Source organism: Palaemon carinicauda, chromosome 16 (genome assembly GCF_036898095.1).
Source record: "Palaemon carinicauda isolate YSFRI2023 chromosome 16, ASM3689809v2, whole genome shotgun sequence".
Classification (NCBI taxonomy): domain Eukaryota; kingdom Metazoa; phylum Arthropoda; class Malacostraca; order Decapoda; family Palaemonidae; genus Palaemon; species Palaemon carinicauda.
This window is the reverse complement of record NC_090740.1, coordinates 17842344-17858464: the sequence shown is the minus strand read 5'-3', so window position 1 is coordinate 17858464 and position 16121 is coordinate 17842344. Positions and strand designations below refer to the sequence as shown.

The following is a 16121-nucleotide window of genomic DNA, read 5'->3' as shown; positions in this document are numbered from 1 at the left end:
CTGTAGATACATTCCCAGTACGTACCGTCCCTTCCATGTGTACGAGGGGAGACATCGTGAAGGGGATTCAGAGCGGTCCTGAACTCGTAGCTTCTTGGCAACTGTTGTAACAAGGATAGAGAGGGGGTGAGTGAACACCTGTATCACATAGTGCTAAGAGCTGAGTATGAACTTGGTATATACCACTTCTCCCTCACTTTCATGGGGTGAGATCGTCAAAAACATTTCGCTACATCAATCAGATAACTTTTTCCTAAAGTGAAGAGCAGCACTCAGTTGAGGGCACTGTATTTGGTACACGACCAAACACAGGTACAAAATAGGCAAAGCGTGTACTCTTCTTGTGAGAAACAGGGCTCAAGTAGCAGGTGTGTGAGCACCTGCACTGCACACCAATACTCAAAGTTGATGGGAAAAGTCCTGATACATATCCTATCACCTTGAGCCAGAGTACCAATGTTTACTCCCAAAAGGGAATACTCTTGGCACGCACAGTTTCTCTTTTTCTCTCTCTCTTTCTCTCTCCCGAAAGTGAGAAAGAGGGATCGTTCAAAAATGGGAGAGAAGGGCGGGGCCTTTTATTCCTACCAGCAGTGTGTGTGTGTGCATTCCTGTAAGAAGAGCAGAAGTAACAGGTTTGTGAGCACCAGTACTGCATACTGATACAAACTCGGTGGTTTCGATAGACCATCACAGTGAAGACAATTTAAGATTCATTGAAATAAAAATAATTAAAAACTATATTATTATTATTATTATTATTATTACTATCCAAGCTACAACCCTAGTTGGAAAAGCACGATGCTATAAGCCCAGGGGCCCTAATAGGGAAAAATAGCCCAGTGAGGAAAGGAAATAAGGAAATAAATAAATGAAGAGAACAAATTAACAATAAATCATTCTAAAATAGGCAACAACGTCAAAACAAATATGTCATATATAAACTACTAACAACGTAAAAAACAAATATGTCATATATAAACTATAAAAGGACTCATGTCCGCCTGGTCAACAAAAAAGCACTACAACCAATCTATGCTATGTACAGTTGGACACAGGAATTTTTGGCACCCCACACTCTGAAGAGGTGCATGTTGTTCAGTGAGAAACCAACAGATACTGTAGTGTAAGAAGAGATGGCACCAGGAATTCCTGTGTGAAACTGCGCATCATGCAAACTCATCAACAAATAAAACTTTTAATTACCTCTTTCACCTTTCCAGAATCTATAACATAGATGACATCATTGATGGTAACACTAGTTTCTGCAATATTTGTTGAAAGAATGATCTTGCGAACTCCTGGAGGTGCTGGACGGAACACTTTCTTTTGATCACTTGACTAGAAAGAAATGGCTCATAAATTCTACATTTAAACCATGAGCATGCATAACTAATCTCATATACAGCAAAATTTAAATAAAATAAGAAGAAAATGAATTAGTACTGTACAGTGAATCATAGTTGAACCTAAAATATGAATAAAATCCTTTTTTTTTTTTTTTTTAGAAAATATGTACTTTATAGAAAAAGCAAAATAACTTACTTCACATCTAATAGTTGAAATCTAAAAAAAAATATCTTAAAACCACATGAATCACGACTGCTTTTGTTTTCTCATAGATAGAATATATAATTATGAAATCTTTCTACCTTGCAATCACTATTTCCATCCTTGAATTTGTGGTTTTTTTCACAAGGAAGATTGATTGCTTGATTGATAATTAAATATCATCTGGCATCATAATTCATAAGGAAGACTAAGTAGAGGTTTGATATTGAAAAAATGGACAACTAAGTTAATTAGGATATAAAATTGATTACATTTTCTCAATTTTCATATTCATTAGTATGCATTAAAGACTAGGTAAAAAATAATAACAAACATATTCCCCACCTGCATGCTAGAATGGAGACAAAAGAGGCAATACTTTCCTCCCTCTAAGTATTGCTTCTCTTCAGCAATGATACGATCCCTTAAGGTGACAATGTCATCGTATCCCGGGAGGAAAATAAGGATGGCCCCTGAAGAAATAAAAATTAGTTGTGTACAATCTTATATAGCAAAAGAAAAACATCCTCTCTATAACTAATCAAAATGAATATTGTGCAATGAATGAAAATGGTGGAAAAATTAACACAACCCAATTTGTTTAATACTTAACACGCTGATTCACAATTTTCCATTTTCTCTTACAAACCATTCATGGTAACACCCCCACCTTCCCAAAAAATCCTTAGCTGAAAAAATACAATATAAATAATGATACATCCCACCTTCCTAATTAATTTGGATTTTCAATCAGAATATATCATATTACTATCTTCTAAATTATAACTACAATACATGTGTCTAGCTTATGTACATGTACTGTACTATGATAAATGAAAGTAACCAATGTACATTCAATCCAAATTACACTCTTTGGTTTCATTTATTTTAGAGTACACTTATATGTTAAGAAGATGCATAAAATGTGGATATAACTAAAGAACAGCAAATTGAGAAATAAACCTCACAGAGGGTTTTTAAAACCTGTTACTTGAAGCAACAAATTGTGTGTACAAATCTTCATCAGGATCAGCTACTCAAATGATTATATATGACTCATCCAAGACAATTTTCTCATAGTACTCTCAGATTTCTTTAGAAACAGAGGTGCAAAAATGCACGCACTTTTGATTCATTATTCAATAAATCATGATAACTTTGATATCTCAAATTTAGATAAAAGAGTCAAGCTCAAATTCTTAATCCATCTATAGATATATTTTATTAAGTTTAAACAACAGATACTATAGCACATTTTTGCTTAATAGCCATGGGCCTTTAAAAATGTATTTCATACACATTATTAAGATGCTTATGCAAATGTGTAATACTCAGGTTCACTAAATAATTTTGCCTGATTTTTGTGGAGTATAAAAACAAATTTTTGGAGACTTATATAAGCAATCAGAAAAATAATGTTTCTATGGTGGTTTTAGATGGGCAAAGCACCCGGCATTAACATATGACTAACGGTTGATAGTAGAGAATACTGATAATGTGAACAAGCATTAACCTGTGCAGTACTGCTATCCATTAGTATTTCAATTCTTGAGAAAATAATTTTCTCTTATTATTTCTTGAGACACTTTGCAAAGAAACTGACTGGATGTATTCTTGTCAATAAGAGGGAAAACAGGAATTCTAATAATGAAACAATTTAACACTCTCACAATCCCAGTGTGATAAAATCACTGTAAGGTATGACTTTTTGGCAGAAGGAAAAATTTACAAACCATCAGAAAAACTTTTTACTGCACCTCGGCACGACCAAACTTTAACTGAATGAACTTCTGGTTTGGTGTATTATATTAAGGAATGACTGAACCTTTTTATGATGTAGGCAGAATATCTTTGCAAAGCTCATATGTATTAAGTGAAGAAATGATAAAATTCTCTACTGATTTCAGTGAATGCAAGGTTTAATATGCTTAGTGGTGTCAGGTGTGTAAGGAATGAAGATAATAGTTAAGGACTATACCTGAATGATGAGTTTCTGTATAGGCACATAAAAGTGATACATAGAAAAGGATCCAACATAAAACTGTCAAATCTGATATTAAAGGATCTCATAAATCTAGTGGTACTATCAACTTTTTTGAGGATTAAGATTTTCTAGAAGAATTCATTTCTTAAATATATTGCCTTTAAACACAAACTCTTATTCAATTAAACAAAGAGGGCACAGTGGGGTTCTGTAATAATATTCTTAATGATATACACATTTCAATCCGTTCGTAGTTTTTTTTTTTTTTTGGGGGGGGGACCCTGAACGCAAGAACAATGGCCAAATGTTTACACTGGAAATTCTTTTTATGCAACCTAAAAATTCCAAAAAGGAAAGTTGTAAAAATGCCTTTCAGGGTCCATATAAAATTTATCAACAAATTATGATATATTCATGCATTGGTCCATGATATCAGAACAAAATACCTATTTATTATAACTTAAAAATAATATAAATATACATCAGTGAATGTTCCACTAAAATACCGGATGTTGAAAAGATTAAATGATGAGTACAGCTGTATCATATGATATTCAATTCCTTTCACTGCCAGCTACATAAGAAAATTCTTATGCTATAATATAGTAAACATATCAAACAGCATACTTTTTACTCATGCAAGATATAATCTCATGAAAGCATAAGCAAAGAGCACTACTGAAATTATGGGACATAATAGTACCTGGTATCATGTCCTGTTACTGGTTGTCTGCTTATATTGAACATCATGCCCAGTAAATTTGCTTCTCACATTTAGAATTAATAAAATATATACTCTAATGAAATAACAGGAAACAAAATATGCATTATAAAAACTTCATCCTAGAAATAGAAGAAATACAGTACAAAGCATGATACTAACTAGGTAACCCTTTTACCCCCAAAGGACGTACTGGTACGTTTCACAATACTCATCCCTTTACCCCCATGGACGTACCGGTACGTCCTTGCAAATAAATGCTATAAAAAAATTTTTTTCATATTTTTGATAATTTTTTGAGAAAATTCAGGCATTTTCCAAGAGAATGAGACCAACCTGACCTCTCTATGATAAAAATTAAGGCTGTTAGAGCAATTTAAAAAAAATATACTGCAAAATGTGCTGTGGAAAAAATAACCCCTTGGGAGTTAAGGGTTGGAAATTTCCAAAGAGCCTGGGGGTAAAAGGGTTAAATGTCCCATTTCAGCCATAGAATGTTTCATGTTTTGGTAGTTCCACAAAATTTAAGTTCCCTGAATCCATTGATTGAGAAAGGAAGATCAGTACTTCAGATGAAAACACTTGAAACTAAATGCACTATATTATTCTAAATATAGCATTAAATGAACTAACCTGCTGGTTGTGATTTATGAATTTTCACACAAAGGGCATGAACCAAATCAACATCTGCATACTCATCAGGCACTGAATGATGGTAAGCATCAAGTATTCTCCTATCTTCGGCTGAAAGTTCAGGAACTAAACCCGATGATGATGATGATCCCTTGTTACCAGTAAGAATGCTGGACTGAGTTCCTTCACCTGACAAAGAGAGCAAGTCTACTCCCTCACATGCGCTGGAAAGATAAAAAACGGAAGTGTTCACCAGTAGGTTTCAAATATTGGAAAGATAAAAAATGGAAGTGTTTACCAGTAGGTTTCAAATATTGGAAAGATAAAAAATGGAAGTGTTTACCAGTAGGTTTCAAATATTGGAAAGATAAAAAATGGAAGTGTTTACCAGTAGGTTTCAAATATTGGAAAGATAAAAAATGGAAGTGTTTACCAGTAGGTTTCAAATATTGGAAAGAGAAAAAATGGAAGTGTTTACCAGTAGGTTTCAAACATTGGAAAGATAAAAAATGGAAGTGTTTACCAGTAGGTTTCAAATATTGGAAAGATAAAAAATGGAAGTGTTTACCAGTAGGTTTCAAACATTGGAAAGATAAAAAATGGAAGTGTTTACCAGTAGGTTTCAAACATTGGAAAGATAAAAAATGGAAGTGTTTACCAGTAGGTTTCAAACATTGGAAAGATAAAAAATGGAAGTGTTTACCAGTAGGTTTCAAACATTGGAAAGATAAAAAATGGAAGTGTTTACCAGTAGGTTTCAAATATTGGAAAGATAAAAAATGGAAGTGTTTACCAGTAGGTTTCAAACATTGGAAAGATAAAAAATGGAAGTGTTTACCAGTAGGTTTCAAACATTGGAAAGATAAAAAATGGAAGTGTTTACCAGTAGGTTTCAAATATTGGAAAGATAAAAAATGGAAGTGTTTACCAGTAGGTTTCAAATATTGGAAAGATAAAAAATGGAAGTGTTTACCACTAGGTTTCAAATATATAGTAAATTTCAAAGTTCAGAGATAATGAATACAATTCCATGGTCAAGCTAAAGTTCAATAATCTAATTATTTGTGAGTTTACTGTATCTATTACATACTCGTCACACAGTGCCTCAGCAGAAAGTAGCAAAATGTAACTAATACGATAAAATTAATTGCTTGACTCAAATATATCTCCTGTGACCTACTGAAAGAAATAATTCTTTAATAAAAATCATTCTTTGCTGGTACATCTCACATATGCCCATCACATACCAAGTTATAATAAAATATGAGATTCACTTTTTATGTAATCTAGACTATAGCTGAAAGCAATCAGAAAAGTTAGGAGTCAGTTCAAATAATGGTTTTATAACGAAAATCATTTTTATTTTTTTAAATGCATCTGTTCTAGAGCAAACCAATTATTTTGGTTATGAAAGAAACCCAAGGCTCTTGAGTAAATTGGGATGTGTATTTATAATTCCATGGAGTAATCTTATAAGAAAAACATTATGACGACTATATTTAACACTACACAGCAGACACATAACTTATGACCTGCCTTGTTCTGAAGAATTATAGCTTGAACCTGAGAGAGTAACTAAAATGGTGAGGTAATAAGTCTGCCTACCTTCAACTAAAGTAGGTAACAAACATACAGTATTACTAATTTTTGGGCTAAAGTCATGTCGTCCTGATGGAAGGTTCCTATAAGTAGCTTTCTAAGGGATATTTGCTACAGTGATATTCCCAGAGAATTTACCTTTAGGTCTCCAGAATTCTAACTCCTGGCGCGAATATCCTCAAAATTTCTCTTAAGGATATCGCATAAATCAGGGGATATATATCTTGATACGATACATAGCAATCTTCACCCCGAATAGCATTTTTGCTTCGAGGGAGAGAGTGGCAAAAATAGAAGGGGAGCCGTTATCAAGGTACCCTTCCTCCCGTACTACTATTGAGTATCTAGATGGCGCTGTATCCAAGATGGCGCATTATTCCTATTTTCGTAGCGGTTTCGCACGGTGGTTTTCCCTGTCGCTCTAACGTTTGTGCTCGATATTATGGATTTTACGATGCAATCTCCAGCCTCTTCTGCCTCTGGAAAATTGAGTATCTATTCTTCACAATGTATAATTTTTAGCTCCTGCTTCACAGTGAAATTAGAGTAATTTCAAGTGTTTGGAGCTTAGCTGGTCACTGGAGGCGCCATGGGCGCTGTCGTTCATAACCCATGTGTTATTTAGTTAGTCGAACGGCATTCCCGGTTGTAATAGCATTTATATTTTGAGGCTATTCAATTAAAGTAATACTAGGATGATACATATGTCGATTGTAATCTTTAGAGTTTCGGCGATTTAGGTAACCGAACCTCGCCCGCGCTAGGCTTATTAGCCTACAGGCTTCAGTTTACTATCATGAATGATATAAGTCTACTTTCCTAGTGGTAATAGCATTAATAAAATATAAGCTATTTAGGCACATTATACTTGTAAAGATTTGTACATAACATTGCATACATTTCCTCTTCCTATCGATCGTATACGTTAGAGTTTCGGTGATATAGGTAACCAGTCTCTCACCATGCGCTAGGCTAGCTGATAGCTTCCAATATCTGGGGTAAGAACCTCTTCCCGAGTGAAGTGGTCAAGGAAGTTGTAGACAAGGCTGCCACGGAGAATAGAAACCTTCTCCAGAAGTGGGGCATGTCAGCGAAGAGGAAATCTTCCAAGGATGAGGGTCCCCAGCCTAAGAGGGAGACAAAAAGACCTAGGTTGCCCTCTCGCCCTGCCAGACAGCAACAACAACGACATCCCACAGTTGCCATGACTGCAATGCCCCAGATGGTGGCTCAACCACCACCAACCTATCAGATGGTGCCTCAGCAGCTGGTTGCTCAGTCACCAGCGTTCAACCCAGCGTTTGAGAGGCAGACCACTACCTTTCGTCCCAAGGATAGAGGGTCTAAACGGGGCTCCTCTAGATACCCCCCAAGAGGTAAAGGTGGTAAGGGAGGACGCAGTCAAGGAGGTAAATCCTCCCGAAATCAGAAGCAATGAGTTGCTTCAGGTAGGAGGGAGATTCCAACAATTTCAGGATCGTTGGACCTTCGATCCTTGAGCCCACAGCCTAATCAAGAACGGACTTGGATGGAGCTGGAGCGAGGCTCCACCACCATTTCCTCAATTCTTCCAACACTCCACCTCCGTACAAGAAGAATGCACCCTAGAACTTTTGAGCAAGCAGGTGATAAGGAGAGCAAAGTCCATCAAATTCCAAGGAAGGATATTCTGTGTTCCCAAGAAGGACTCAGACAAACTCAGAGTCATTCTGGACTTGTCACCACTCAACAAGTTCATAGAAAACAACAAGTTCAGGATGTTAACCCTTCAACACAAAAGGACCCTGTTACCAAAAGGGGCGTACACAGTCTTGATAGACCTGGCAGATGCCTACTGGCATATTCCAGTCAACCGCCCCCTCTCCTCCTACCTAGGATTCAGGCTACAGAAGAAGAAGAATGTCTTCAGAGCCATGCCCTTCGGACTAAACATGGCCCCAAGGATTTTCACAAAACTTGCAGACGCAGTCGTTCAACAACTACGCCTAGAAGGTGTCAGGTAGTAGCATACCGGGACGACTGGCTGGTGTGGACAGCATCCGAGAAAGTGATCCAGTTCCTAGAACATCTGAGATTCAAGATCAACGTCAAGAAGTCTCGACTATCTCCAGCTCAAGAGTTTCAATGGCTTGGAATCCTTTGGAACTTAAAGTCACACTGTCTCTCCATTCCCCAAGGGAAGAGGAGAGAGATAGCAGGATCTGTCAAGAGACTACTGAAATCCGACAGGATCTCAAGACGCCAACAAGAAAGAGTACTGGGCTCTCTCCAGTTTGCATCAGTGACAGACCCAGTGCTAAAAGCACAGCTAAAAGATGTGTCAGGAGTCTCGAGAAGATATGCATCAAACGCTCGAAGGGATCTAAGCCATGGTCGAAGGCCAAGAACCTAAAGAGGGCCGTGCCCTTGCAACCACCTCCACCTTCAGTCACCATCCATACGGATGCCTCGAAGGCTCGAAGGAAGGATGGGGAGGTCACTCCCATCAACGGAAAGTCCAAAGGACTTGGTCTTCTCTATTCAAGACCTTCAACATCAACATTTTGGAGGCCATGGCAGTCTTTCTGACACTAAAGAAACTCTCCCCTCGCAAATCAGCCCATATAAGACTGATCCTGGACAGCGAGGTGATAATGAGATGTCTGAATCGTCAAGGCTCGAGATCGCCCCAAATCAACCAAGTGATTTTGTCCATCTTCCGCCTAACGGAAAAGAAGAGATGGCATTTGTCAGAAGTTCACCTTCAAGGTTTCTGCAATGTGACAGCGGACACTCTATCCAGGCTCACGCCGATAGAGTCAGAATGGTCCCTAGACGCAGACTCATTCTCCTTCATCTTACATCATATCCCGGAACTGCAGATCGACCTCTTCGCGACGAGTGACAAGAAGAAGCTACCTCGTTATGTGGTCCCCATACGAGGACCCTCTAGCGGAAGCGACGGACGCCATGTCCCTCAACTGGAACAGATGGAACCGGATCTACCTGTTCCCTCCGACCAATCTCTTAATGAAGGTCCTCAACAAGCTGAGATCCTTTCGGGGAACGGCAGCTCTAGTGGCTCCCAAGTGGCCAAAGAGCAACTGGTTCCCTCTAGTATTGGAACTGAAGCTGAGGCTGGTCCCTCTGCCAGACCCAGCACTGTCTCAACAGGTCCAGAAGTCGACTGTCTTCGCTTCAACACAGAGAACACAAAGCCTTCATCTCATGATTTTCTCTCCTTAGCAGTAAAGAAAAGATTTGGGATCTCGAAAGGCAGTATAGACTTCTTAGAAGAATATAAGTCTAAGTCAACCAGAAGACAATATGAATCATCTTGGAAAAAGTGGGTTGCTTTCGTCAAAGCAAAAGGACCAAAAGAAATCTCAATGGACTTCTGTCTGTCCTTTATCCATCTTCATAAACAACGTCTGGCAGCCAACACGATAACTACGTGTAAGTCAGCTCTGACTAGACCTCTACAATACGCCTTCCAAGTAGACTTGTCAAACGAAATCTTTAACAAGATCCCTAAGGCACGTGCTAGACTTAGGCCTGCAGCCCCTCCAAAGCCCATTTCATGGTCCTTGGACAAGGTCCTACACTATGCTTCAACATTGAACAACTGAGGATTGCTCTCTGAAAGACTCGACTCAAAAAGTCATTTTCCTGTTTGCTATAGCCTGTTAGTGAAATAGTGGCCCTATCCAGTGATGAGGGCCATATTCAGTTCACAGAAGTGGGAGAACTGAATCTTTTTCCTGATCCAACATTTCTCGCTAAGAATGATCTACCCACCAAGAGATGGGGTCCCTGGAGAATCTGCCCTCTGAAGGAAGATGTCTCGCTGTGTCCAGTGGAGTGTCTAAAGGTCTATCTTCAAAGAACTTCAGACTTCAGGGGAGGACAGCTCTTTAAAGGAGAAACTTCAGGATCAAACCTATCCCTAAAACAACTTAGGGCGAAACTCACCTATTTTATTTGCAGAGCGGATCCTGACAGTACACCCGCAGGTCATGATCCAAGGAAAATCGCTTCATCACTGAACTTTTTTCAGTATATGGACTTTGAGCATCTTTGCTCATACACTGGATGGAAGTGATCCACAGTGTTCTACAAGCATTATGCGAAGCAAGTGCATGAACTCAAGCGTTACGTGGTGGCGGCAGGTAGTGTACTAAAACCTGTTGTCTAGTGCTGCGATGAACAGTGAATTGATTGGGACCATCAATTATACGGGTGAAGGTGTTGACACCTCTCAGTGCAATATTTTTGAAGTGAGTGTCACCATGGTGACACTAAGGACTGTTCTAATTATTTGAGGTGAAGAAACATATAGATAACACTTGTGCCGTGTGTACTTACACAGTGTGAATAGGCATTCAACATCACAGAAATTCATATTAGAAAATTTATCAAATTTTCAAATTTATGGTGGCATTAATAAAGCTTTCTCTTTCAGGTGAAAACAAAAATTTTCTGTGTTATGATTGATTGATATGTTTCTTATTACATATATCAACATTTATGTTATACCTGTTATTTTATGTTGGTCATTTATTGCCAATAAATATTATCAATATGTATTTGCATCTTATTTTGCCCTACAATTGATTTTTAATAAAATAGATAAGTGTCATCTTATTTTGCCCTACAATTGATTTTTAATAAAATATATAAGTGTTTTCTTACCCTTAATAAAACTGCATATATTTACTTATGAACAATATGTATAACTAATACCCTTGTTCTTATATGTGATGCAAACATTATCTAGTAATGTTTGTTCCAATACGTTATACAAACAGTGAGACCTGTATGTAGTTGATGCTATGTTTGTTCATACATTGTATGCAAACTTTGAGACTCCTTTCCTATGTCTAATATGACTCTTCCCTGCAGGTGGCAGGAAGCACTAACATGGTTTATGTTTAGCAGTAATGACGTATAACGGTATAGTCATATGTCTCAATGGTCTGGATGACCATAAGAAAAAATTGTCCAAAGGTCAAGGCACTTTAAAAATCCACAGATACAGTACTTTCTAGTAATTCTCTGGTAAGCTTCCATCAGGACGACATGGCTTGAGCCCAAAAACCAAAAAACGGATTTTGAGCGAAGCGAAAATTCCACAAATTTTAAGTAATTTGTATTTTTCCTAACAGTACTTACCTCGAACTACTTTCTTAGGAGTATCTGGGATCTCCTCCCAACCGACCAGAATTTTGTGTAGTTTACTCTACTCCCGTTTTCTATGCGGGGTAACCTCATGGTCAGAGAGCATGCTTGCTCAGGTCTCGATCTCCAGTAAGTTTCTGGTCGCGGATAATATCCCGACGCTCTCTCTTAACCCAGTGCGACCCTTTGTGTCCCCGACCCCTTTGTGTCTCACGCGGTCCCTTTGTGCTCTTCCTTATCCTTTTCCCTCTGTGTTCCTGTGTCTCGCGGTGTCTTACTAGTGTGTTATGGAGCATCCCCGTCGTTGCCCTGGGCCTATGGCCGGCAAATCGTGTGGCGCTTTCCTCTCTAAGCCTGAAGTTGACCCGCACTTCTAGTGTTCTTCGTGTAGGGGCAGTGTGTGTTCCCCTACACCCAAGTGTAAGGAGTGCAAGTCCTGGAACGAGGTGCAGTGGGTGCGTTACGGCACCAAGAAGAAGAAGACCTATAAACGTTCACCTAGGAAACTCAGCGTCTCTTCGCCTCTCGCTTCGCCCGGCGTTTCGTTGGACAAAGTCTCTCTGCCGTCTTCCCCTACCCAGTGTAGGGGTCGAGGTTTGGGTGAGATAACCATGTCGTCCTGATGGATCCGCCCTCCTTTTCTACAGAAAAGGCTTTGGCAGGATCCCTCCCGAAATTACTATATCTGTAGCACCATGCTCAATGCTACAAGGAATAACGCGCCATCTTGGATACAGCGCCATCTAGATACTCAACAGTAGTACGGGAGGAAGGGTACCTTGATAACGGCTCCCCTTCTATTTTTGCCACTCTCTCCCTCGAAGCAAAAACGCTATTCGGGGTGAAGATTGCTATGTGTCGTATCAAGATATATATCCTCTGATTTATGCGATATCCTTAAGAGAAATTTTGAGGATATTCGCGCCAGGAGTTAGAATTCTGGAGACCTAAAGGTAAATTCTCTGGGAATATCACTGTAGCAAATATCCCTTAGAAAGCTACTTATAGGAACCTTCCATCAGGACGACATGGCTATCTCACCCAAAAATAGATTTATCGCGGTTTTCTATGATGGTTTCAGATGGGCCAAACTGCTAGCATATGCATAATCCAACCCTCAGCAACATTAGCAATATCCTAGATTACCATGTGACTGTGACATTTGATATCTGGATTCCTCAAAAGAATCAGAAAAAGAGAGAGTACTGATAATGGGGACAAGCATTAAACTTTGCAGTACTGTTATCCATTAGCATTTCCATGCTTAAAAGAAGAATTTTCAAATAAATGCCTGCATACATCCTTGTTGATTAGGGAAAAATATTCATAAAAAAAAATTATTAGGTGACTATTTTAAGTTGAAATTGTGTAGTAATGCCTAATCTGTCACACTTTTGGAAAGATTTTGATATAAGTGTGATTGGTAGTAAGTCATGACTGATTACAAAATGCTGAATTTTTCAAGGCGTGCAATAGCATCATATGTCCACCTATTTACATTGATGTTTCATCGCATAACTAACAATGAAACGAAGATGGAAATAAACTGAAAATTGCATTTAAAAGCTGAAGAAATATCACTTGTCGTTCTTTTAATTTCAGGTCTCATGTCCAGGAGAAACACCTAGTGTCTGTCCTAAGTACATATATGTATTAACAATCTCAATAGTCACTCAAAATGTCATATATCACACTTTACATGTCCTTAATATTACTATTTGTCCATTTACCTCACCAAGCTCATAATCACTATCAGTAGCAATATCATTTTCGTCTCCACCACTCTCCCCTCTGTTCTCATTCATACAACATTTATTCCATTGTCGAATCATCATTATTATCACTATCACTTGAGCCTCCACAATGCTACCTAGTTTTTGGGGTTAATTTTCTGCCATTCATATAGTTTTAACATCCATAAAAATAGTTCTTATGAGGCAATTCCTTCTAGCTAACACTATCTTTAAAAATAAGCCAAAAAGATTAACCAAGAAATTCCCTTAACCACCCAGCATGTTTAAGAATTCTGGAGTGTTGCAAAGGTTTCTTAAGGTTGTGCACAAGTAGTTATAGTTCTAACTACTGGTCTATATTCTTTATTATTATCATTATTATCATTATTACTTGCTAAGCTACAACCCTAGTTGGAAAAGCAGGATGCTATAAGCCCAGGGGCTCCAACAGGGAAAATACCCCAGTGAGGAAAGGAAACAAGGATAAATAAAATATTTTAAGAACAGTAACAAAAAAATACATATCTCCTACATAAACTATAAAAACTTTAACAAAACAAGAAGAGAAAAAAAGATAGAATAGTGTGCTTGAGTGCACCCTTAAACAAGAGAACTCTAACCCAAGACAGTGGAAGATCGTGGTACAGAGGCTATGGCACTACCCAAGACTAGAGAAAAATGGTTTGATTTTGAGGTGTCCTTCTCCTAGAAGAGCTGCTTACCATAGCTAAAGTCTCTTCTACCTATACCTAGAGGAAAGTGGCCACTAAACAATGATAGTGCAGTAACCCCTCGAGCGAGGAAGAATTGTTTGGTAATCTCAGTGTTGTCAAGTGTATGAGGACAGAGGAGAATATGTATAAAACAGGCCAGACTATTCGGTGTATGTGTAGGCAAAGGAAAAATGAACTGTAACCAGAGAGAAGAATCCAATGTAGTACTGTCTGCCCAGCCAAAGGACCACATAACTCTCTAGCGATAGTATCTCAACAGGTGGCTGGTGCCCTTGCCAAACTACTACCTCTAAAAGATCTTGTCATTCTATGGTAAACAAAAGGAAGTTACAAATATTCAATAACCTTTACATGAAAATTAATTGACCTAGTCTCTACTCATCGTAACCTACATTTCGTTTCTTTTGTATTTCAATGTTGGTAAGTACGGTTCTTACCTATTTTTGTAATTTATGGGTTAATAACCTTACCTTAAATGAGAGAAGTAGTTTTGTTTTTGGATACTTTATTTCAATTTCTCACCTCAATCCCAGTTAGTTGCCCAATATATACTTTGTTGTAATCCACTAATTTGCAATTATGAATAATTAAAATTCATGGGTTTGTTATGAAATAAACTTACTTTTAAATAAATATTATTTTCTCTTACAAACCCCCAACTATACTGAAATTCACTGCCTGGTTAAAACTTCAAGCTCTTTGCTGCCCATGACCTCAGGATCCATGGTACACATACAAAAGGCTGTTGAGCACCGTACAATTTTCTTTTCAGCTAAGAATGAGGTATGTAAGCTTTCTAAAGACCACAAACCTGAGCTATTTATATGTAAAGGATTTGTAGAAAAAAATTCTATATTACTAAGCATTACTTGCTGCCAACTATTATAATTGTCCCCAAAATAAAAAGGATAGCAATAAGCGTAACAATATTACTAGGTTACAACGCTATGTACTTGAAATATCTGAAAACACTCACCTATATGCGTGCAAAAGGTCTAAAGCCTCTTTCTGGTCTGTGGATTGAGCCCAGTTTGCTGCAGTCCAGTCATTGGCAGCACGCAATGTGATTGATGATCCAAGAGCAAGAAGCTGTTCCATGATATCTACACGACCACGCCCAGAAGCAACCATTAATGGTGTTGCCCAAGTTTCACAGTGCTGTGGGAATATATAAAAAAAAAAAAAAACATTAACAACTACAGAAATAAAAAACAGGACTAAATGTTAATAAAAATGTTTAGTAGAAATCTAAAATAGACCTTCAAAAACACTTTTTACCAAAATCATCATCAATTTTCCTCCAGAAGCTTTACATATGACTGTCCCGTTCATTGGTAGAGGTAGTAGTCACAGTTCATGAATTACAGTATTGTCGATACCAGCCAGAGACTCCTTAATGGAAGGACTACCCACAGCATCACTCAAGGTTTGGAACTTAGGTGCTAGATTTAATTTAAGTGCATCTCTATAGTTAGTCTTAGACAGACTAGAAAACAAATCTTGTTAAAATGGGGGTTTCTGAGGATGGCAGATTCAATGATGCTAACCTAAATGTAGTAGGTCATTATGAAGGTCAATCGGTCAAATTTAGATATCAAATAGCATAATTTAGCTGAAAAAAATAGCTAAAATTAGCCTTAACATGAGCTAAACGGGTGATTTCAGGATTTCTGTATCTCATCAGTTCAATGTCTTCATCACCAATGATTGTAAAGGTTATGTCTAACATCGAAATGTAAACTTTTCAAGATGAACTAGCATAAATTTGCTGGAAATTAGAATAAATATCACCTGTAGGTGGGCTACAGGAATGATTTTGGTGTTCATTTAGAGGGTAAAAATACATCTATATAAAATAAAAAAGGATCACTGAAATAAACACAACCAACACCATGAATATTCTATATACTTGCATACTAAAGGTTATCTGCATAACAAGAATTACTTAATTTAACATTTCTCATCTCCTCAAATAACCAAGTTGTTTTTCTTTGTCGCTTTTATCAAAT

The 16121-nt window shown here is 37.8% G+C and overlaps 2 protein-coding genes across 3 annotated transcripts in view; both read right to left on the bottom strand.

Moving 5' to 3' along the window:
• LOC137655672 (3'-5' RNA helicase YTHDC2-like) overlaps positions 1–16121 on the bottom strand; it is a 388907-nt gene that overhangs the window by 108329 nt on the left and 264457 nt on the right. The window lies entirely within an intron of this gene.
• Positions 1–16121, bottom strand: part of LOC137655891 (3'-5' RNA helicase YTHDC2-like) — a 138496-nt gene that overhangs the window by 29001 nt on the left and 93374 nt on the right. The window contains exons 12-15 of the mRNA XM_068390115.1: positions 15089–15270; positions 4890–5113; positions 1897–2024; positions 1207–1341 (exon numbers count right to left, since the gene is read on the bottom strand). Coding sequence (XP_068246216.1) covers positions 1207–1341; positions 1897–2024; positions 4890–5113; positions 15089–15270 — 669 coding nt within the window. The remainder of the gene's footprint in view (positions 1–1206; positions 1342–1896; positions 2025–4889; positions 5114–15088; positions 15271–16121) is intronic.